At 40.1% G+C, this 23,887-nt stretch overlaps 1 protein-coding gene across 3 annotated transcripts; it reads right to left on the bottom strand.

Annotated features, from left to right (window-relative positions):
* Positions 1 to 50: 50 nt before the first annotated feature.
* Positions 51 to 23,041, bottom strand: gigyf1a (GRB10 interacting GYF protein 1a). 3 transcript variants are annotated; one of them, XM_030161762.1, is made up of 26 exons: positions 22,795 to 23,041; positions 19,252 to 19,865; positions 19,077 to 19,140; positions 16,238 to 16,367; positions 15,985 to 16,080; positions 15,677 to 15,794; positions 14,924 to 15,032; positions 14,296 to 14,495; positions 12,731 to 12,960; positions 12,478 to 12,598; positions 12,185 to 12,367; positions 11,554 to 11,708; positions 10,926 to 11,094; positions 10,484 to 10,785; positions 9,758 to 9,858; positions 9,523 to 9,623; positions 9,338 to 9,411; positions 8,798 to 8,935; positions 8,411 to 8,623; positions 8,104 to 8,321; positions 7,730 to 7,887; positions 7,393 to 7,556; positions 7,180 to 7,224; positions 6,620 to 6,764; positions 2,533 to 5,775; positions 51 to 2,398 (listed from the first exon to the last, which is right to left on the bottom strand). In XM_030161762.1, exons 3-25 carry the CDS (start codon positions 19,109 to 19,111, stop codon positions 5,708 to 5,710), a joined length of 3,273 nt encoding a protein of 1,090 aa, XP_030017622.1. In that variant the 5' UTR covers positions 19,112 to 19,140; positions 19,252 to 19,865; positions 22,795 to 23,041; the 3' UTR covers positions 51 to 2,398; positions 2,533 to 5,707. The 3 variants fall into 3 exon arrangements, with proteins under 3 accessions (XP_030017622.1, XP_030017623.1, XP_030017624.1); XM_030161763.1 differs by having other exon boundaries at positions 10,562 to 10,785; XM_030161764.1 differs by having other exon boundaries at positions 10,619 to 10,785; positions 22,795 to 23,040.
* Between the last annotated feature and the right edge of the window lie 846 nt (positions 23,042 to 23,887).

Genomic DNA, 23,887 nt, shown 5'->3' with positions numbered 1-23,887 from the left:
TTTGCACAAACACTGAAGAGATAAAGAAAGTCAATAAGAAATACAGTCAGTCGTTGCTAAATGCTATTTATTTAGTATTTATTTGTTCTTCAAACAAACAAAAGCCAAACTATTTACACATATTTCAGTTCTTTTCCAAAACAGTTTTCATTACATGTATGCTGTTTTATTAACAACATTCAAAGACTTAATGAGTGAAAGAGCTGAGCTGACCAGGGGTATGATTTCCATACCATCTTTTAGGTCACCTTTGTTAGAACTACGAAATGACAGGACAGACTGCTATGGGAGGTTGTCAAAGGCAGCAACTAACCATCCAGGGCTTTTGACAACACAATATTGCAGTTTAACTTACCTTAAAAGCATTTTGAGTGCAGTAAACTGCACATTAAGAGACATTACACAACTAATACCGCACATCAGCCTTTAAAAATGTCTAACATATGCTAGATTATCAAAGCCATCCACAAATAGGAGATTTGATAACATTTTCATTATGTTAAAGTCAATTTCTGTTCTTGCAGCTGATAACAATAAACTTAGTAACCATTTATTGTTACTCCAGTATCATTTAAACAATTATGAAATATTTCCAGTGGCATTTTCAGTTTACAGTCAAATCTGGGAGGATACTATTCATCACAACCTCAGCTGTATAACAGACTGTATAACAAGTTTGAGCTTACATCTTCCTTATCAGTTGTCATTTAGATTAAAATCCGTATACAATTCAATTATTACCGGTTAACTAAAAGCACGAACTTCCCAAATCCACTGAAATATACATGAAACACGAATGCAAATCTGTGAGTTGGAATTTCAGATGATAATTTCAGATTCAATCTATTCCTTTTCTATTCAGTGCCATCAGGCTGATAAGCAGCACAAAGGAAAGGCCATCCAGGTAAAGCTGTAACTCACCCCATGGTTTAGTGTCAAAAGTAAAACCCTATACATATTTCAAATCATTCAGTCATATTTCTTAATATAAGCCCAAGTCCTCAAAAATGTAAAAGTACCTAGTAGTTTGTAGAACACTCACCCAGGATTGAAAAGAAATAACAAAAGCTGCAATATGCGTCTTATTTTCATGTCCTGTCATTGTAGTTTAACCTAACCACATTCAACTTTTTTTTTTTTTTTTTCAAATCACACAGCAACTGATGTGTGATTTAACCCAATTCTGTGCATTGTACCTGGTCAACTCAGCTCTCAACTGTACAGACTTCAGCCCTTTATTCAGCCTGCACCCTCAGCAATAATCTAAACAGGAAATCTGAACGAATTCACTCTTCATTTTATGGAAACCAAAAGGGCAAATAAGTAAACCACCAGCAAAAGCATATGAATCAAGGATAGCTTGCGTCTCTATTCTGTAGCTAATGAGTAACTTTCATGGTGATCAGTTGTACATTTATCAGGATAATAGAGAACAAGACAGTTCTGTTAGCTGACAGAAAACAGTCTTATCGAAGGCTCCTTTCTTTAGCTTTAGTAGTTAACAAGGTGATTTCCAACTTAAATTCATTACTGTTTAAAGAACATTTTCAGTTAGCCATCCAGGACTGAACTATACAATTTAAGGCATGTTGAACAGAGAAATAAAGCAAAAACCACTATGAGGAAAAAAAAAAAAAAAATCAGAACAAACTTTTACAATATTTACAAAGCAGACTGCTCAGCATTTATACTAATGAGCACTGATGCCTTTGTGTTTATAATGTGTGATTTGATTGATGTAGCCCTGTTATGTGTGCAGACATGGTTCCAGAGGAGAGCCAGTGTAATCGAGTGTACATTGCTGTAGGTGTGAATGTAGTGTCTACACTCCTTTGGACTCTATGTGACATGTTGCTACGTGTATGTGTTTTGTCATGTTTTAAAGTCTTTGTTTACTTTTTTGTACAATTCTTTCAGTTTATCCAGTTCTGCAGCTACAGGGGTTAATGGTGGCTTAGATGTATTCAAGCCACGTCCAACAAAACACAACCCAGCTCTGTCTCTCTTGACATCTGGGCAGGAGGGCACGTCTTCTGTCCCGCTGGTTAGAAGATCTCGGAAAGAGTTTCGGGCCGACGTGGATGATGAGCTCTGAGCAGATCGTGCCTCTATAATTGCAGAGGAGTTTCTCCTCTACCTCATCCTCATCCTCACTGGAGAGCATCGAATCAAATCCCAAACACTTCCAACATAGATGGGATCCACGGTCGATAAACCTGTAACTTCATCTGTTAAGTGTCCAACTGATAATGCCATTGCTTGCCCAGTCCCAGGTCAAGACAGAAAAGTTTCCTAGGGTTTAAGTTCAAAGGACAGGCATTAGGGTTAATTGGGTCATGGGCTGGCTGAAGATTAGATCCTCCTTGCAGAGGGCAGCAAATAAAGCACAGCCGGACTCCTGTAGAAACAGAATACAGAAAGCACAAACAAGACCATCATCAGCACACAGAAACTTCAGAGAAAACAAGTAAAAAGCAGTTATTCACAAGCACTGGGGACACTCAAATTGGAACACAAGTATGCGTCTCTTACCAATGCCAACGATTTCCTCATGCAGTCACTCTACAGCTCTCAAGACAGGCAGCAGGTTGGGAAACGAAGCGGACGAACCATTCCAATGGCTCTTTAAACCCTTGTCTATCTTTTTTTCGGTGCATGTTGATCAGACACTCTTGGCGAGGTTCTTCGTAGCCACTGCAACATCCATTTTTGATAAGTAACTATCAGTCAGTCCTGGAGCCACTGTAGCATGTCCAACACCATAGTCCATGTGGTTTTCCCTTCCATTCCCATGTATTTCAGGGTTACTGGCAAACTGAGGGAAACTCACCCCGAGTCTATCTCAAGCTATATTAAAAAAGATTGTTTTTTCTTGAAGAACATTCACTCCATATGTTCAATGTCTCATGAATTTTCCTTCATCGATTTGCAAATTTTTTTTCTACTCTGAAAGGTAATACAAAAATATGGTTATATACAGGAGGTGGGAGAAGGCGGGCTTCTCGAGTCTCTTATTTCAGTTTGGGAATATCTTTTCAGTGACTTTGTCAAAGTCGTAGCAATCCTCCTGTTGTAATTGTGCTCCCATCCCCAAAATGGTACCTCACAGCTTGAATGAACAAAAGTGCATAGGTGAGTTGGTGAGGGCAGGGTGTGAGTGCTTATGAGGGATGAGGTGAAGACAAGTGCACAAAGCAGGTGTACTCATACCGCCCTCGGAGTTCCCTCTAGGGTTATGTAGCCCTGCACTCTGTTCTCCACATAACAGAGCCAAGCCTTGATTTTCTCCATGCTTCTGCTCAATGGTTGATCAAGTCTCAGGATCCATGACCACAGAAAAAGGTCCAGATCTTGTCCATGTTGTTGTGATGCCTGCCACTCTTCCTCAAAAGGAGAGGAGGAAAAATAAAAAATAAAAAAACACCACTAAATGACCATATGGCAGAAGCGCACTTGCAAACCCCACCCATCTAATGTGGGAACAAAAAACAAAAATAACGAGGAAAAAAACTGCACCCACAGATATCCATGTGGTTTGTAAACAACCAAAGCTCCAGTATGGAATAGAAAGAGTCTTTTCTGTTAAGTCACTATTTGTACGACCAGGATTGTAGAGGCAGTGTGTTCAACTGTATCCATCCCGAGTTTTTTTTCTTCTCCACTGTGTAAATTAAAAAAAGAAAAACAAAACAAAAAAAAGAGAGAGAAACAAAAACCAAAAAAAAAAGACCTTGCTAACATCTTTGAAGTTTTTTTGTGTTTTGTTTCCATTTTTGAAATCTTCTGAGGAAAAAAAAAAGTCTGTATCAGCACGGGTTTCTTGTTATTTTTTTGGAATACATTCAATATTTTCTTAAGAAATAATACACACTTCACATGGCGATAATGAAACAAAAATGAAAAATTAAGGAAAAAAAAATTTAAAACACACAACAAAAATAGCAGCCCCAAGTGCTCATTATCTTAGTCCAAATACTTTTAAACTTTGTATATAATGTATATATTCATATATATTTTTCATTAAAAAAGAAAACTCGTCATTATCAAATTGCAACAACGAATAAGTAACACAATATGCTAACATTTCATGCACCATTCTGTGCACTTGCACATTAAGATGCTGTTTTTTTTTTTTTTCAAAGTCAGAAACTCGACACCTTTCATTCACAAGTTCGAGAGCTGACAAAAGGCAATGTGATCACACCCCAGGAAAACCGACTGGACTAACCTTCTGATGGATCACCCCAAGACTCAACTAGAAATATTTACGATATAAACTTACATACTTGACATACACTGTGCTGAGCACTGACACACGTCACACTTGCTCTCAAAAAAGAGTTAATGTCTCAATGGCCACGCACCCTATCCAAGGTCTTAGGCACAAATGTGCATTCATACACATACAAAAAAAGCACATGTATACAAAATGAGTACCTGTAGTCTTAACTCATTTCTATGAACAGTAAATGTACATGCACACTGAAAACACACGCATACACACATACATACACAGTCTCATTCAATGCACACACAGTAATATCCCTCATGATTCACCCCATCTGTTAAACCTTACAGGTCTACAGACAGCTCCCCTAAGGGAGAAGCTAAGGGAAAATAACCTAGTGGTGGTCTTGTGATGAGCAAAGCTAACATTTACAAATGTATGCATTTCTATGTAGTCTATGAGGGGATGAAGAGCTGGTGAGAGAAAGGATGTGTTGTGCAATTGCCCTCTCTCTCTCTCATTTACTCTGCCACTTTCAAAACACACAAACAGTCCCCATTTGGATAAGGGGACACACACACATACACTACTCATGAGAATACAAAATTACCATTTGAACAAAAAAGACAAAAATGGCCTCTTAAGTTTCATACATCTTGGTAAGCAAAAAAAGAAAAGAAAAAAAATATTGTGCAGACTGGTATATTACGACACAAACCAATCATCACACTCAGTCACTCTCACAGTCATTCATACACATTCACAAAAATATTTACTTCTCTAACTAACCCCATTTGTTTGATTTTTTTTGTTGTTTTTGTCATTTCTTTTTTAGGCAAGTGCAAATCTTCAAGTTTTTTTATAATCCATTTTTCAATAGCTTTACTTTTTATATAAACGTAAAAAAAATGCTAAACAAGAGAAATATCAACAGTGTTTGTCTTTTGAGAAAAGGATTTGCTCTCTGATAAGGTTTCAACTAAAGGTCCCCCTGACTTTGAAAACCTAACATCCCGACCATTCACCCCACTGTGTCTCCACCCCCTTCCAGTTCCAATGCACACTGATATTGTGTATGTACACATACCATATGCGCACTAATTCCCAAACACACACACATACACACGTGAAAAAAAAAATTCAAATCCCATCTCAATAAAGTGCATTAGTTCAGTATAAGGTGCTTAATCTTTTGAGTGCCAGAGGATACCCATCTTCCTTTTAACCTCACCCTTTCTCACTCCCTCTCCCCTGCTCAAGTGATCAACTGGTGCAGCAGGGAGCCCTTTTTCTATTAGAGGGAAGGAAAGGGTAGGAGGCACAGATCCAGGCGCCTCCACCCTGCACCTCCCCTCTGTCTCGCTCCCTTTTCCACTACCCCCCACCCCTGGTTCCCCCAGCAGTGCACATTCGTCATCAGGTTTGTCTGATTAAAAGACAGAAGGCCTCAGGTAGCTATTGCTGCTGCGCTGCGTCACATCAGTAATCCTCCACCATCTCCATCTCATTCAGGCTCATACACTCGCCTGTGTTGTGGAATGAGTACCCTGCAGGGAGGAGGGGAGGGGAAGGTGGGCAGAGAGAGGAGATGGAGAGCAGAGTCAGATCAGAGGAGGAAGGCGCACAGGGGAGCTGACAGAGCTGGCTTAGATGGTGTAGGTCAGGAATAAAGATGCAATCCAGAAATGATTCAATCCTCTCAGTTTGGCAAGAGTTTTTCTGTTCTGCAAATTTTTCAGTGTTTGTAATGCAATGCCAATCTTTGCGAAACAATAACAACAAAGGAGGCATGAACAATCTCATAGATCGGTTCCATCAATCCCTTTAAAATCAATTTCTTTGTTTAAAAAAAGCTTATCAGGTTGAGGCTGATTTTATTTATCAGTTTTAATACTCGGAGAGTGTTGTATATCTACAATACTAGAATGCAGTTTCATTTACATAATAGATTACAAAAGCCAAACTGACATCCAATTACATGTTCGCCTTTTTACATTTTATTCTGGTGTGAGCCAAATCCTATTCCTTAACAACCCATGTGTACACACAAATAAACCTCAGATACGAACCAGCCTACTCTCCACCTATGATAGTGGATATAAGATTTTCTGTGCTTTCCTCACAAATCTGAACATTAACTTCACCCTTTTTATATCTTTATTTGATTCCAGTCAACTGCATTTTCCACTGGGCTTTCTTGTGTATGCAATGTAACTTTAATGAGGAAATGTGTGGCTATACCTCAGATGTCAGACTGCTGAACGAGTGTGTAGTTGTTTCATGATAATGACTAACTGTAGTCCCATTACAATCTTTGTTTATAGATTCTGACCATTACAAGATGCATGAAATCAAAAAGAAGCATTATTAAATTCCGGTGAAGTCATGTACCTAAGATGCTGGGGTCAGAGTGCAGCATCATGGGCTGTTTCTTCTTCATCTTTCCCCCCTGGTTGTCATAGAGACCAGCCTTGCCCATGTGGTTGGCTTGAAACATGGACTGCAGGGTGCTTGGGTTCATACCTCGCATTGAGTCCTGAAGAAAGAAAAAGGAGAAAAGGTGATGAGGATGACGCAGAGTGGAAACACAGAGGTGAATAACTATCTGACAAATGTTTTAAATACAAATTAACCACAAGGCTGATAAACATAAGTGGTGTTGACAGACTGCAAACGCTGTTAACTAGCTCAGGGTTCTTGCTTCCGTTTAAAAGAAACAGTACTTAAAAATACACTCCTCCACTGTTAGAAGTGACTTGGAGAACAGAGTTGTTAAACAGTGCAATCCAACGGTGGTTTTTGTGAAAACATGGTTTAATTACTAAGGGAGGAGCAGCCTCATAAAGGACTACATTCCTTTGATTTTTAGCTAAAACAAGTCCCAATTCCCATCACAGACTTTAACCTCATTGGTGTCTGATTATATAACAAACTGGCATATTTAGATTTACCTGCAGAGGGAAGTTCATGTTTAATCCAGCCACTTCCTTTGATAACTGGGAAACACAGAGAAGAGACAAGGAAACTTACACCTTTTAGCTCAGAGACAAATGAAACACATTAATGATATGTACATATAACAAAAAGAATTATGCTCTGTAGTTTCATCATTTGTTTAAATCCATTAGTTCATGTTTTAATAATTAAAGTGATTCTTCACCTACCTGCTGCTGCTGTCTCTGTTGGTTGGCTTTCTGTTTGGCACGACGCTCCAGGAACTGTTTGGCAAACTCTTTGGCTTCCACTGTGTCCCCTAGGTAGGACCGGATGAAGTCCAGCACTGCATAGGGTGACTCCACCTCCTTCAGGTACGCCACAATTGTGGCAACTTAATGAAGACATGCGGGTAAAATAATTAGTAAAACTGACTGCTTACTTCAATATATACAAGTAAATACTAAAAACAAGCTGCAGTAAATATACAGTACTCATCTGCATACACTAAGGGTGAATTCAGTCCACCCTTGACATTGCTAAATACATAAAGACTGAGCAGCCTACCATCCAGAGAGGAGGAGGAGTTGTTGGCAGAGGTGTTGAGAGCATGCAGCATCTGTTCACACCAGGTGGTGAAGCCGTCCTGAGGCTTCATACCCTGCAGCAGCTTCAGCAGCTTCTCCTCTTCCTCTGTCCGCTTCCGACGCATCATGTACTGATCGCTGCAACAGCAAGTAAGATGCATTCCGTATGGTAAGCAACTGAGACATACACACAATCAATCAACATAACACTGCTGTTTGTTTGGACATGTGTAAAGTATCAACAACACCAACATCTGCCAACTTTACATTGCCTCCATGAGTGATACCACAGCACTAAAAATGGATATACAGCCAATAAATGCATTCTACTACATGGATTCTGCTTGTGTGTACCTGAGAGAGGGGCTGCTGCGGCTGTTCTTCAGGCCCATGTTATTGTTGCTGTTACCACGCAGGCTGGACTGGTTCTTCACAGCCTCGTCCCACATGCCCATGCTGCCCGCAGAGCCTCCACTGCCAGCCTTACCCTCCATACCCCCGGCCCCGCCCCACATGCCAACACTCTCCCACTGGCTTCCCATGGAGGAGCTCCCCATGGACATACCAGTATGCTGAAATCAGGGAGAGAAATTGGACTAATTATAACAAATATTAAATTTTTCATTTGCTGGTGGACATATTTTTTGTTGTTTGAACTCACGCGGTCTCTCTGCTGCTGAGCTCTCTGTTGCTGCTGCTTCAGAAGCCTTTCTGCTTCCTGTTGCATTTCCAGTAGAGCCAGAGCCGGGGATTTTCCTGACTTGGCGAGGCCTGAGGAGGGAGCCCCACTCCAGCCTGAGCCACCAGCTCCAGGCCCCTGTTGCTGGGGAGCCTGCTGCAGCAACTTCATGATCAGTTCCTGTTGCTGACGACACTACAAAAGGACAAGACAGAAATTAAACCAGAGTAATATCATCATTTATTGCTGGGTGACTACATCATCACCTAACATAGATACCGTATTGGAAAAAAGCTTTAATATTTAACCTATGGAAAAAGACAGGATAGCTAAACAGAAAAAAAAAAAAAAAAACTTCCCCCACTTTACCTGCTTGCGTCTGAAGAGCTCTTCCTCCTCCCTCCTCTTCTGCTCCTCCTGTTGTCTTCTCTTCTCCTCTCTTCGCTTACGCTGCTCTTCCTCCTCACGCTTCGCCCTGAGTTCAGCGTCTCGTCTCTCCTGCTGGAGCTGTAAGAGAAACATCCAGATTTAGATGGAATAAAAAGGCTTAAAATAATACTTGAAAACTTTGCTTCCACATTTCTGACAACTGATGTAAATGGATAGTTATTGTGTTATTGGTTACTAGTTATTGGTACTTCAAGGCAAATGGAAGCACTTTAATCAGGGTTCTGACAGGTTTCTACAAGTTAAATTTAAGACCTTTTTAAGATGACTTATAACCTATAAAGTCAAGACTTAAGACTTTTTAAGATCCTGTGGGAACCCTATTGAATTCATTTTAGTCAAGTGTTCAGCTAACAGTATCACATCACCAGTACAAACTGCACATTTACATGGGGTGCACAGATGTACAGTGCACAGTAAATCAGGAGAATGGAGACACTCAACAGTTATCAATCAATTCACCTTTTGAAGCTGTTCAAGAGTTGGACCCTGAGTAGAAGGATTCATTGTTATGTCCCAAAGACTGGCTTCACCGCCTACAGAGAGAGATTAAACAGGGTTAGTTTGGTCTCACTAAGTCCAATCAGCTTATGCCTCTTCACCGCATGTGTCTTCACATGTACATCCAGTGTCATGATAGACAGTACCTGATGGCTGTGAAGCTGAGGTATGCATGTCCCACATGGACCCTGTATCTGGCACTGACATCGACCTGTTCATCGAAGGCATCATACCCTGCTCACTGCACCTGCATGACAAAGATTTTAAAGTAAATGTCAAAAATTGTCCATAATGTAAATGACAAACTTTAAAACAGTCAAGTTTCTACACTTGTTTTGACAGGTAAGGTGACTGAAACCCCACATCTTCTCACAGACCCACCTGTTAATGAGCTGGAATAGCTGCTGCTGTTGGAGCTGCTGATAAAGAGCTGCTGCTGCCAGCTCCTGTTGTTTTTTCAGGCGCTCCTGGTCCAGGTTTCCCTGAATAGGAAGGGAAAGAGATAAAAACTAGTGTTAACATCATAAACCAGAAACATCAAAATGCATATACAGTGACTTGAGTCTAAAGCAAAACTATCTAGACTTGTTTTTTTCCATGAAATTTTCACATCACAATGTAACACAAATTGATGCAGTCTATTTCTATCATTTTCAAACTATTCTACAAACTGTTCCTGTGACCTGTGAAAACAGGAATCCATCTGACCTTGATAAGATATCAAAACCACAGGGCTATTACACACATAAATATCTAATCAAATTGCACTGGCCCAGATTAACCTTCCCTTCTCTGCTCCATTTGAAGCTTATTTACCATTACTTTTACAGGAGGCCACTGCATAATGGGCTTTTTATGACTGTGGTTTATAGCTCTAGCCCACTTTCTCTCAAACAGATTATAGTGGAATACAGTCAAAACTACAGCAGCTTTTTTTTGTCATAGCATCAAACAGCACCCACTAGAGTAGGTGTACACATTATTTCATTTAACTAATTTTACAGGGGGTAATTAAACTTGCAAGCAATACTATTCAACACAGACATTTAAGATCCTTTATGTAGGAAACACTTTAATTAATCTTAATCATGATCACTGTTCTATTACCCTGATGTGTCTATCAACAATCTTTCTCCTTTGCATCCTCCCCTCCCCATCATCTGCATTGGCTGAGCTCTCACTCACAGTCCCGGCGGGCCCCCGGTTGGGCTGCGGGCGCTGCGGTGGTGGTGGCTGTCTCACCAGCAGGGGCGGCGGAGAGGGCCCAGGGGCGAAGGGCACGCGGCCCCACATCTTGATAACGTCCCCCAGGGGTTGGAAGCCCTCGTCACAGCCCCGCTTCACCAGCAGGGTCATGGTGAAGTAGCCAGCCTGGAACCACTCGCACATCTCCAAAGTGGTGAAGGGACCTGGTTGTGGGTGGAAAAGGATGATACATGAGCTAACACATTAAAAAAAACCCCTACTGATCCTGAAAAATTATATTACCCAAATTCTAAAACTAGAGAATTTAAAATAATGAGATCAATATGTTGTGTGTAGAATGTACCCTGGATCTCTCCCTGTGGGTCCTTGTAGAACCACTTCATAGCGGCCTCATGTGACAGCGGCAGAGCAGCCGCTGTGTTCCTGCTCTCCTGATGCTGTTGCAGAGCCTGGGTGAAACACTCCTCCTCCAAAGAGGTGTCCTGCAGCGATGCCACCATCTTCTCAGCCTCCTGCAGAAACACATATTACATCAGTTTATATGGAAAGTCCACAGCAACACTGAGCCCAATAACAACAGATGAATTCTACATATTAAAAACAAGTCACAAAACCTCTTTAAATTCAAATTATACATTTAGAGTCTTGCCTGTAGTCAGGAGAAACTCATTAAAGCTTATCGTCTTGAATGGATCAAATTGTAGTGAACACAATGTCAGATTAATTCATTTAGAGAGCAATACCAAGGTTTTGTTGGCCAGTTGGTGGTGCTAGAGGCACTTCTGTAACATAACGATTATAACATAATGGCCAGAAAAAATCTCACAAACACTGGAAAGTGAATGCAGTTCCAAATATAGTCCAGAACACTAAAGGTATTTAAAAAAAAGTTTACACCAATAGTTTTGGTTGACTTTACAATAAACTACTTCAAAGATTTAGAGGTGAAATGGGCCTCCTGATGTTCTTACCTGCTGTAGGTGCTTCATGCCCTCATCGTCCTCGGCGTCTCCACCAGAAGGAGGGACAAGAGGAGCAGCAGAGGAAGGAGGTGGGGGAGGCAGACTGGAGGAGGCGGTGGCGTTGGGGCTTAGCTGGGTCTTGGAGCCCGCTACTGGAGCCACATCTGACACCACAACAACAAACATTAGTAAAACAATGGGCCCTATTTTTAGCACTTTTATTAATAGAGTTAGTGATGTTGGGTGTGAGGGACAGAGCGCCCTACTGAGTCTTTATCTGACACAGCAAGAAGAGCAGGCTCAGTAAACAAGATATTAAATGACTGGGGGTGAAACATATTGTATATCAAACTAAAATATCTATGTGGCTGAATGTAAAAGGTCACAAGACCTAAAGTAGCTGCCAGATCCAGCTTTAAATCAGAATTTGTAATTTAAGAATACAGATTGTGTACACAAATGTTTGGAAATCTGTATTCACAAACAGTAGGTTCAGGGAAAATGTCAAACAGCACTTTCAGCTCAATACTGTACTGCTTAAAGATACATTTTGTTATGCACTTACTTTATAAGTAACTATGAGAATGTGTGTCATGAACAACACAAACATTATCAGTGACACTTGTTGATGTGGCTGTACCTTCATTGGGTGTGTTGCTGGCCCTTACAACGTGGCTATGGCTCAGCTGAGAGTTTTCCACCACAGGGCCCGAGTTGTTGGGCTGAGGTTCTAAAGATGGAGGGGGACAAGCTGGAGGAGTGGAGGAGGGTGATGCTGGCTTTGCTTCACCATCTATCACCACAGAACCAGCTTCTTTACTCTCTGTGAGGCGAGCAGTAAATAGGTAGATAAAAATCAGCAATGCCGACACTCCTAAATCTGCAACAAACATCTTAAAATAACTTAAAATCAGATTTGCTTTGGATACTCACCCTGATCTTTGTCTCCTTCTGCACTGTTCCTCTCTGCATCAGCAAAGCTTTCCTCCTCTTCCTCTTCCTCTATCCCCTTAAATTCCAGCTCCTCCTCCAGGATTGTCTCCTTGCCACCCTTCTGTAAGCAAAAAAAAACAGAAGCAGAAGATGAACAAGTGTGATACATGCTACTGAACATGTAAAGAGGCAGATGATAAAAGCCTGACTGTGTTTTTCAGTTAGTACTAACAAATTAAAAGTCAATACACACCTTCATAGGCATGAAAGCTCCAGAGGAGTCGAAAGTGCCCATCTCCCCATCCTCCTCATCTGTACACCACTCAGGCAGCCCATCCCTGTCATCTTCTAGTCCCTCACTGCCTGCACGCCGACGACCACCCCCATGACCTTCAGAATCCCGGAAGTCAAAGTCAAACTTCCTTCGGCGGCTTTCACCAGGGCCACTGTGATCCCGCCAGCCTGCTGAGCGAGGACCACCATCTGACAAAAGACAAATGGACACTGTCAGTAGCAATAACCACAGGAGTTACAAACATTTAAATGAAACCTATTACTTCACTATAAAGTGCTTTAATCAAAAGACAATGAGGTTTTTTACGAGAAAGACAATGCTTACAGAAAGATGTAACACAAACCGGGTTGGAGTATTGGGCAGAGATCCAGGCAACCATAACATCATTTGTTGAAAGGGTTTTGTTCGTATCACAGTAACTGCAGTTACCCAGACAGTCATGTGGTCCAGTCTTAGGACCGGCTCCATCGTACACCCTGGGGCTATTACAGTGTAATTACTAGTTTAGAGCTTAAAAAATGAGTTGAGAAGATGGGCGAAAAAGGTTATGTACTTTCTCATAAATATGTGTGATCTTTTTAAGTGCAGCTCTGTTTAAGTCTAAAACCCAGTGCTATGTCTTAGTGCCACTAGATGTCACTACAACTAAGTTAGAGCTGGTATGCACAATGTTTTACTGAGGTTTAAGAGCACAGAGCATGAACAAGAGAATAAACATTAGTACAGATCACCATCAAGGCCATTTTGATCTTTGAAACTATTGTTATTTCTTTCCATGTAGGGTTATTTAATATATTTCAAGAGTAAACCAAATACAATACTGAATATATTGAAATCCTTAGTGTATTTACCATAGACCATCTGAAATTACCTAAAAAAACCCAAAATGATACCAGTTTTCTTTTACGTTATCAAGTCTTATTTGGTTTTACAATCAAAGTAAATAACTGACAGCAGATAACCTAAAGTAAAAAGGACATGTTGCAGTCTCTATTTTCAATGTTACACTGTTGTTGTATGTGCATTCATCATTTATTTTAACTATAAATACACTAAGAAAACAAAATGTATTATTCAACAAATGAAAGAGTAAGCGGAGCTTACCAATACCCCCGCCTGGTCACATAACTCTCTGCCCCCCTGCTCACAGATACTCTGCTGCACAGGATCAATTTTAAGTCTTAATTATCAATCTTTTGAAAAATTTGTAACAAAGGCAAAAAAAAGGGGAGAAAGGCTCATGTAAACAACATGTATGTGAAATTTGAAAAGATTTGGGTGAATAGTGGCAGAGAAATGGGATGGACAAAAATCTTAGATAGATTTCCTTGTATATCTATATACCCCTAGGCTCTTGGGGGGGGGGGGTGTCTAATGATCTACTGAAGCTAGGTCTTCTTTCGGACCTCTTATCAAAGTATGTTTTACAATAAAAATAAACCATGAGGACATCTGTATAGGTTTAATTTTCAGACCCAATTGGGTTTGAGGCAGCACTACTATAAATATGTATTTTCTCATACCATCCCTGCGGGGTCCAGCAAGCCTCCAGTTACTGCCCGGCTCCCCCTCATCCTCCTCCTGCTCCTCCCGGAGGGTGCGCCAGTTATCACTGTCAGCCCTTGTGTACTCCTTCCTCCCTGGACCCCCGGGAGCTCCAGGCTCCTCAAAGCCAGGACGCCCCACCTCACGCCGCAGCGGCTTCTCAAATCGACGCTCTCCCCTGAGGAAAGGAGGGAAATGGGAAGGAAATTTTATCATTAAACTGATAAACAGAGAAAACTATTCCCAACCATGACTAAGTTCTTATACTAGAAAAATCTCAGGCAAAAGGCAGCATTTTTTTATACTGATACCTTTTAAGGCATAACATTAAGTACATCAGCCCTAAGAAGCATATCTGTTCTAACATAAAGTTGGAGCAGTTTGGTCCTAACTGATTAAAGGTGATAGCTCCGTAAGTGAGATAAAGTCCCAATAGTCACAACAAAAACTAAGCCTATGAAACATTTACTTTATTATAGAGAACAAGAACTCTTCACAGCAGAATATAAACAATGACACAGATATATATGTAAGTACACAGTTAATCAAGTACCATCATTTAGCATGTGTCTTACTGGAGTTAGAAAATGTTGCTGGGTTTCTTACCGGTCATCCCAGCTCTGGCTGCGGTGTATCTCTCGAACGCTGCGGCCAAAACCCACCTCTGCATCTTCAATACTTCTTTGGTAGAATCCACCTTCTCCACGGCCACGACCTGAGGGTACATAGACACATACGATATTCATCTGACTGAAAAAAACTATTTGGGAAGACCATAAGTACACATATTAAGTCTCTACAGTCAGATATCCTCTTTTCAGTTCAATATGTCTTTTAAAACTTTTGTCCCACATTCTTATTGACAAAGAAAACAGCTACTATTGTACAATTGGACTCAATTCTCTTCCATACACAACTCACAACACACACACAAATTGAGAAACCCACACGGCATCATTCCCTTCAGTTGTTTCCTTGGATTTCCTGAACGGGGTGTTTAGTGTTTACATTGGCTATTCATATGTGCAGAGAGTTGTGTCTGCACAAGGTGAGTTCATAAGCACAGTGGTTTTTCGACAGGTGTAGCTGGACAAAAGGAACACTATTTAGACAGGCCAAGAGGAAGTGTGCTGCATCAAGATGGTAGAAGAAAAAGGGGAAATAAACACTTGAGTGGTTGGCTTGAATAAACTGTTTTACTTTCCCTGGACAGCATCCATTGTAGTTTTAGCCAAGGGCTTTGGGCAGCATGTCTGTTTCTTTTGGACTCAAGTTAGTTTTAGAGCAAATGTTTGTGGATTTATCATGAGTGCACTTAGCCTGAAGAAAACTTGTTTTTCATTTTTTTTAAAAATTCACCTCGACTGCCTCGCGTGGCCCCTCGTCCTCGGACCACTCCAGCCGGGGCAGCCCCACCCACCCCTTTTCCCATGAGCCTCAGCACCGCTACACTGTTCACAGACATGGAGAAGTTCCTCTGCAGAGAGAAAATGGAAAGAGAAAAAGGAAGGAATGTGAGGAATGTAAGCTCACAGCAACATTTGTTAACCAACAGGACAGCTCACGTTTGAAAGAAGGCTATTTCATGGTGTGATATAACATAATGAGCTCAAATAGTTCAACATTTGCAGGGGCGGGGGGTGTTTTAGAGTCCATTTCCAGCTGACCTGCTCCTCCTCAGTGAGCGGCACCAGTGCCAGTGGCTGCATGGGCTCATCTTGCAGAATAGCAGCAAACTCCTTATCCTGCATGTCCTCTGGGACCTAAAAACAACAATTAAATGTGGGACAAACAAGGCTGCTTAAGTGAAGTATTTTTATACAAAGACACATGTCAACACTGTAAAAATCCAACAGATATGAACGCTGTTGGTGAAATTCTGTAATTGTAATAATTAGGATATCATTTGTGTTCACTAACTTTGTTGTCTTTGATATAAAGTGCTAACATCTCCTCTCGGCCGTAGCGGTACTCGGCCAGCTTGTACTTTGGCATGGCGGGGGAAGGAGGGGGGGACGTCACACTCCCCCCACTGGACAGTGCACGGAGCCTGAGTGAAGAAATGTACAGGTATGGCTGACATTAGTAAAGTGCATTTTTGAGAAGAATATTTCTTGCATGAATCTCAGACAGGTATGATCAACTTTCAGTGACAGTCGTGCAACAAGAAGGCAGTATTCTAAAAATACCAACAGAGTCTTTTAAAGCCGTATACCTGCAGTAACTCTTCCCGTTTACTCACTTGAACTGATATGCAATGCAGAAAAAATATAAATAGCTTGGTATAAATTCCTTGCTCAGACCAAATTACAAAATGAGGGCTATTGTGTAACCGTGAGGGAGTTCCTTTAATTTCAGCAGGACAGCAAAATATTCTAATAGCATCCATCATACACCAGGGAAAAAAGAATTTAGTAAATGTTCTGTAACAAATCAACCATCCTCCTACGCAGGTCCCCTTGAATGCACTTGGCTCAACGCAGATGATGTATTAGCTTTCCAATCTCAAGATTTCATTTTAAAAAGCTATTACTAGCAGGCCAGCTTCCAAGGCCTGCTGTTTAACAATAGCTCCATTCACATGCCTCTACAAACTGTGTCACTGACTCACAGCCCCACATCAAAACCATATGGAAATCCAAGAGATGTGTAGGTGGGTGTGGGGTGTGAGAGGTAGAAGTAATGCTGAGCAGCGAGACAAAACATCATGAAAGACCAGTAGGTAGCATGTGGCGTTGCAAAGAGGGTAAAAATAAGTAGAGCTAGCATAAGTAGAGTAGAGCGACTAATAGGCTTAATAAAAGCCAGGGTTAAAACATATTAATGGACGGGGCACTAGGAAATAGTTTTGCATGCTAAAATACAGTTCACTCATATTTACCAAAACCAAAATTTTGATTTAGGGCCAAAAAAACAGCATGTATGAAGTGCACTTCTTATCCATGTCAGATATGTCCACACTCCTATCTGTATTTATGATCCTTTTACAAGAACCTTATTGAGCAAAGGTTGTTGAAAGTAACAAATCTAGCAGACTGTTTTCACAATGAACTCTACCATGATGACTAATATACTTGCATCTTAATGACAAACAAAACCTCAAATATCTTAAACAATTCTGTAAAATAACAGGTATTAAAATACTTGTCAATATGCTGGCCAGACCGCTGTGTGTGAGGAGCAGAGGAACTGGATGCTTTCAAGTTATATTAAAAAGGGTAAAGGCATAAAAGTGGGCTTGAAGGGCTGCTCCGAGAGAAGCAGCTGCAGATGTGTAAAGAGAGAAATATTCTGCGACCCTGGCACTACACCAAGAATGCACACAGCAGTCACAGCCCGTTAGAGATGGAGTGCTACCAAAACGAGAGACTACGCCTCCCATTAATCGCTACACAAACATCCACTGAGATGGAGGAGAACAGCGGCACAAGAGATGGGCAGGAAACCACTGTAACAATACTATACTGGAAAACTATTCTGCACGTTTCCATGAAGCTCTACTATGATTGCTTTGTATAATTTACAGTTCAGAAACTCTGTTTTAAAACATCTCTTAGGCAGCCCCTCAGTTTGGCCTTAGCTTCAGCCCCCCCAAAAGCCCCACTCCGTTCTGGCAGGCCAGCTTTCGGGAAGCCTGCCAAGGCCCAGCGCATAGTCCCTGTGTGCATGTGGTTAACACCGACACGTTCATGTATCGCATCCAGAAGCTCCGTAAACACTAATAGAAGAATCGTACTTCTTTTTCACCCTTTGTTTGGAACAGAAATCTTACAAAACATGTGTTCATGTTTCAGTTGGGATATGAAATTCAGTTGCAGTCAACACACACAAAAGATTATCACTGGTGTCTCTCTTAGGTAAACCTTTCATTCTTTACCTTCTTACTGTGTAATATATTTGGTCATTTAACCATAAACTGTTGTTTTTAAAAAGGTTTATGTAGGTGAAATGCACTAAAATAACCTTATCCATCATCCTTGGGTACTACAGTTGGAATGAATGGCTGTTTATAAATGTCTGTTTACGGACATCTGTAACAAGCCAATTTTGGCTTCGGACTGAACACTGCAAAAATCTAAATCTTGCCAAATGTATTTCTCTCATTTCTGGTCAAAATATCTCATCACACTTAAAATAAGACATAATCACCTAAAGAGTATCTTTTCAGTGAGATATAAGAACTTATTTTGGACAACAGATCTTGAAAATCTTATTTCAAGAAAACTTATCAAGATAATTTTCACTTGTTCCATTTGCAGATTTTTTGGTTTGACTGAAACAAAAAAATTTTGAATTTAAAGTAATCCACCAATGAAACAAATGAAAATTATCTTGATAAGTTTTCTTGAAATAAGATTTTCCAGATCTATTGTCTAAAAATGAGTTCTTATATCTCACTGAAAAGTTAGCTACGCTTTAGGTGATTATGTCTTATTTTAAATGTGATGTGATATTTTGACTAGAAATGAGAAAAATACACTTGGTAAGATTTAGATTTTTGCAGTGAAGCAGAAAAGGCAGATTTTGCCCTTTGCCTTTTATCATATGATCACTTGAGATTCCTAAACACACTTAACATAGACATGTACCACAAAACTGCAAAAAGGCACAAACACCAGAAAGCATTATTCTTAAGAGCTACAGATCAACAAACTTGTCACCTTGAAATAGTCAAATATGATCACTTTTATTACACACATTTTGTTTACTAGTACCTTGCCACTTAACTAAACTGTAAAAAAAAAAATAGGTAAAATACCATTCTGGGCCGAAGTTAAGAGTCTCAGCAGTCATATTCCTCACGTCCACACAGAACTGAGTATCTGAAAAGAAAAGGTACTGAAATTATTTGATCATTTTAATCTTAATCAATATGTAGAGGAATATATGATATCCAGATGAGACAAAAAGATGTGATTCTAAAACGCTCTTACCCTGTCCAGATGATCGGAGCAGGCTGGACTGGGCTGGACCAGGCTTGAGCTGGCTGGCTTTAGTTAGGCTTGGGTGACTAGAAGGCTGAGTGGTGCTTAAGCTGTGGTCACAGAGCTCCCCAAACACACAGATTTAAAGAGAATAGCTGCCAGTTTCAGGTGTTTGAGGAATACCAGGTTATCTATCTTCTAACTACGTAAGGAAAGGGGGTTTGACTAGGTTGGAGAATGGAAGCTCCTGCTACTCACAGCCGAAAAAGGTTGTTAAACATAAAAAAAAAAGAAACAAAAAGAACCTTGGAAATCAACAACGGAACAAAATAAAACACTCTTACTAGTAATAATGTTTTCTTTTTTTGTACAGCAGTTATATCTCACATTAAAGTTAAAAATACGAACTGATTCGTCAAAAAGGTAACGCAGGAACGAAATAACAGCCAAAACAATGAAACCGGCTGCTGGAACAGCTGCCAAGAGCAGACGCGACTAGCACTCCTCTTCTCCTTTCACTCTCTATCCCTCCGTGCCTTTTCCTCTCGCTCCAACTGAAATGTGGATTGACGGAGACCCCTCTAGGTAACTCCTTTATTTCCTGTCCTCCTCCCTTTGCGCCACTGGGGAAAAAGAACAGAGCGAGAGATGGCATCAGAGAACCTGAACAATTAAATGAAAGATGGAAATGGCAAATGGTGGGGGTGCGCACACACACATTTCAATCACTGTTGGAAAGAAGCATTATTACATCTTGGCAAAAAGAAGAAAGCAACTTGTTTTTTCACTATTTAAGCTCAATGTACTATTTATGAAACAACTGAAAGGTACTGGCTAATTTTGATCCATTGGTTTTATCACAGAGCGCTGAGAGAAAACCCTGTGGTATTTCTTCACTACACAAATGAAACCCAAACTATTTCCAGTCTCAGCACTCAATCGTGGCCGAATGTTTCTGTTGCTCACAGGAGATTTTCCATCCAGAGATCTAGAGAGTCTATTTCAGTGATCCTTCTCAAAGCATGCAGCTGGTTGGTGATGTTCCCAGCAAATGTCATGGCAACTAAATAAATATCCAAGCAACTCAATTTCACCAGTTATTGTTCACACATTAAACTAGAACCTCTATGATATAAAAATAAATGCTGACTTTCACATTTGAACATTCAAGGCAACTTCTTTTGTGTTATCACCATGACACATGAACATTATTCAAGTTATCCAAACAGCTTAGAAGGACAACTGGAGCTGTTTTGCTGACATTTGTAAGAGTAAGTGTCTGTTATGTTGTGTAGCTGCAATAACTTATTAAACCAACTACTTTGATAATCAATCAAGTTTTCCCAGGTCATTTTCTAAACACTTCACCTTCTTCTCTAGCAAGTGTGCATTATTACTTCAACTTGTAGTGTAGTGTTTTCACAGCATTTATTAGTACTCTTATGCATTGTGGAGTAATTTAAGTGTGAAGTGTGTATTAGTACTTTTACTTATGGTGGAGTAGTTTTAACAGTGTGCTATTCCTTGAGTATTTACTGAAGGAAATGTTCACATTATTTCTAACCCCCTCTGCTTTTGTGCATGTTACTAAGTTCATACTGGAATTGGATATTGTTAACAGTAATGTTAAGAGCCAAAATATACAGCTGTAGAAAATATAAAACAGATTTTGAGCAACAAATCTCAATTGAGTGCTAAGGATAACAATGGGAGTGATATATTTACCTAAATATATACCCCATTTAAAATTAAGACTTATGTTGGCGTTCAGTACGCAATCCCAATTCCCAAATATTTCTAGAATAAACAAGTCCACAATTACTACAATATAACCTTGGTGAAAAAAACTTTCTGAAGACGTTACTTACAAGTCTTCTTTACCATGTTTATACCTTTTCTAGACAAAATGATAATAAAGAAAATAATTTCCTACTATGGTGTGCTTTTATGTTTCACTTAAAATTTCTAGTTATAATGTGGTTTTGCTTTGCAGAGTCTGATGTAAAGAAGAGACAAGGCTGAACGAGACCTTTCCTACCTGTATTTAGTCAGTAGTCAGGCCTTTATCTGTTCTTTGAAGCTTTTATCCCTGTCTGAAGCTCTAATTATGTATTCTGTGTTAAGAGACATCTCTGATTTCTTACATCTCACTGATCACAGATTTAGAATAAAATTGTAAAATGGCTGTTCTGCAGTTTCACAATGCAACACACAGCCCCCCGACTGCCTCAAAGGATATTACATTACTGAAATGCTACGTTTAAGAGAGCTGAAACTGAAAAACTGTTTTTTTGTTTTTTTTAAATAGTATGCTCCATTTTTGCTTTGGGTTCATCTGCTGGAAATGACTGAGGCTGTGTGTGTTTGTGTATGTACAAGTCAGTGCTGAGGGAGGGTGAAACTCCATAGTAACTCAGAAGACAAACACTTTTTCTAATTTTGGAAAAATAAGGATATTGTGGATGGACAATGCTAGCCACTCAAATTACACATATACGAATTATCATTTCAATGTGAATATCACCTAAAATTAATTTATAATTCAATGACTGCAACACCTCATCTTTTAAAGTCACAACGGAGAAACTCTGTAGAAAATACACTTAAGATTAAACTGCTACTAAATGAAGTAATTAAAGAGAAATAATCTTATTATAGTAATAATTTTCCCAAGAAAAATAAGTTAACCCTTGACGTATTTGAGTGACTCCGTTTAAACATTATTCCACTTCAGGCACAAAATGTTAAAACAAAAAACATCTTTAATGCATAGTAACAACTAATTAACTCAGTTAAGTCCATAGAGGAATTGCGTTGTAGGCAGAAAATTACATTTGGAATATCTGCAAATGTTATGAGTATATTTCAAAACGTGGCGGGATGCCGTTCACAAGCTGTGAAGAACTCATTGTAAAGCTACGCTAAAGCTACCATTAAAGCACGTTAATAAACATCTCAATAAAGTATTTTACGTTGTCTAGTCGAAATGATGGTTTACGTGTAGGCACTAATTGTTGACTTTAGCTGCCGTTAATGGGCCAGCCTCTTTAGCATAGCATCCACACTGGTTTTCAAGCAAATTACATCAAACTGGCTAAGAGGAAAATACAAAAGAGTTACAGCTAAAACGATCGTTAGAACATTTGCCCTACAATATCGTATTTCTGTTGCATAACAGGGATGACTTAGCTAGCACTCCTCCTAACCTAGCACAAGGTATACGTTGATCGTAAAGGCCTTGGCTTGTAGGTTCAAATGACACCAGATATGATGGCGGAGGGGGCGGAGAAATTGGGATCGGACACCCCGGCCTGCTCCGCCAATGTGCGGACGATCACCTCCACTACGCTGTCGGTAGTAAACTAGGTCTAATGCGACATAAACATGAACAAAAATATTAAAACAGCAGCGGTAGGCAACAAATTGTGATTACAGTTTGACGAAAATGTTTCCAAGAGCGGCAGAATCCAAGCCATTAGAGCTGCAGGATCCGCGGCTAGCATGTTAGCTTATTAGCTAAAAGACAAGCTGCAAAGAGGAACCATGGCTTACCTTCACTGTTTATAGCTACAAGACTGGTTGTCTGCACGGTGTGTCTACAGCCAATATATCGCATGCATTGGTCTCTTTAAACACTGTAAACGTACTCATTCGACAGAATCGTACTTTCAGAAAGTCGTGCTCTGTATTTTATTTATTAATTTTCCCTCTCCACCAACGGTCGCTGCTGCGTATCAGTATGTGTCTGCTGGCTCCTAGTCGCTGCTCTTCTTGTTGTTTGTGTTTCGGAAACATGGCCGTCCGTGTGACACCACGTGACTGGACATTGACAAGCGGCTAACCAATGTTGTAGCAGGGCAAACACACCCCTATTTACCAGCCTGGACACTACTGTGTACCGCACTTTACACCATATTTTACATAGCGAGTGGTTAAGCGGGGTTGTTATAATCAAACAGCACAAAGGCTGAGGTCACTTTTAACATTAAGGTTGTATTAAACGTGCATGTCGACAGGAGCCAGCACACTACAAACTCGTGTGGTCGCAACATGTGATCAGAGAACAACAAATAACTTAAAATCAAAGTTGTCTGGCGATGTTTAGATTTTAACAGATTTTAAAACAGTATCCTTGAAGTGATCTTAAGGACTACCAGAGCATGTTGAGGGCATAGAATTTAAACTGAGCATGTGCAATGCTTTTGTCGAGGGCAGCAGTACTACTGTTTAGACAGCAGAGGGTGCTGTTCAACATGGACGCAGTAGGAGTAGGCCTATCTATATTCTCTTAACATGCAATGTACTAACATTTGTATTGGGGAAAAATGTCATTTATGGCCAATGCTCATAAAAAGAGGAGAAATAAATTGGAACTAATGAAAAGCTTAAAGGGCCCATGAATTAAATGTGACATAAGACAACAAGACTACATTCTAATCATATTGAATTAAATGGTTTAACGTCACTAATAAATCAACACTTAGTATTCTCGCTGATAAGAGTATGGAGTGGCAATCACTTACTGTGGTCAGTGTTTGCAATGAATATTATTGGGTTATTTGCTGATGCAAATAACTACAGAGAATAACTACAGAGAATACATTTATGCTTCATGTGTTGCTGTAAAGCATCAATAAAATTAACT

This window comes from Sphaeramia orbicularis, chromosome 18 (genome assembly GCF_902148855.1).
Source record: "Sphaeramia orbicularis chromosome 18, fSphaOr1.1, whole genome shotgun sequence".
NCBI classification, from domain to species: Eukaryota; Metazoa; Chordata; class Actinopteri; order Kurtiformes; family Apogonidae; genus Sphaeramia; species Sphaeramia orbicularis.
The sequence above is the reverse complement of the archived record's forward strand: the minus strand, read 5'-3'. Positions and strand labels throughout refer to the sequence as shown.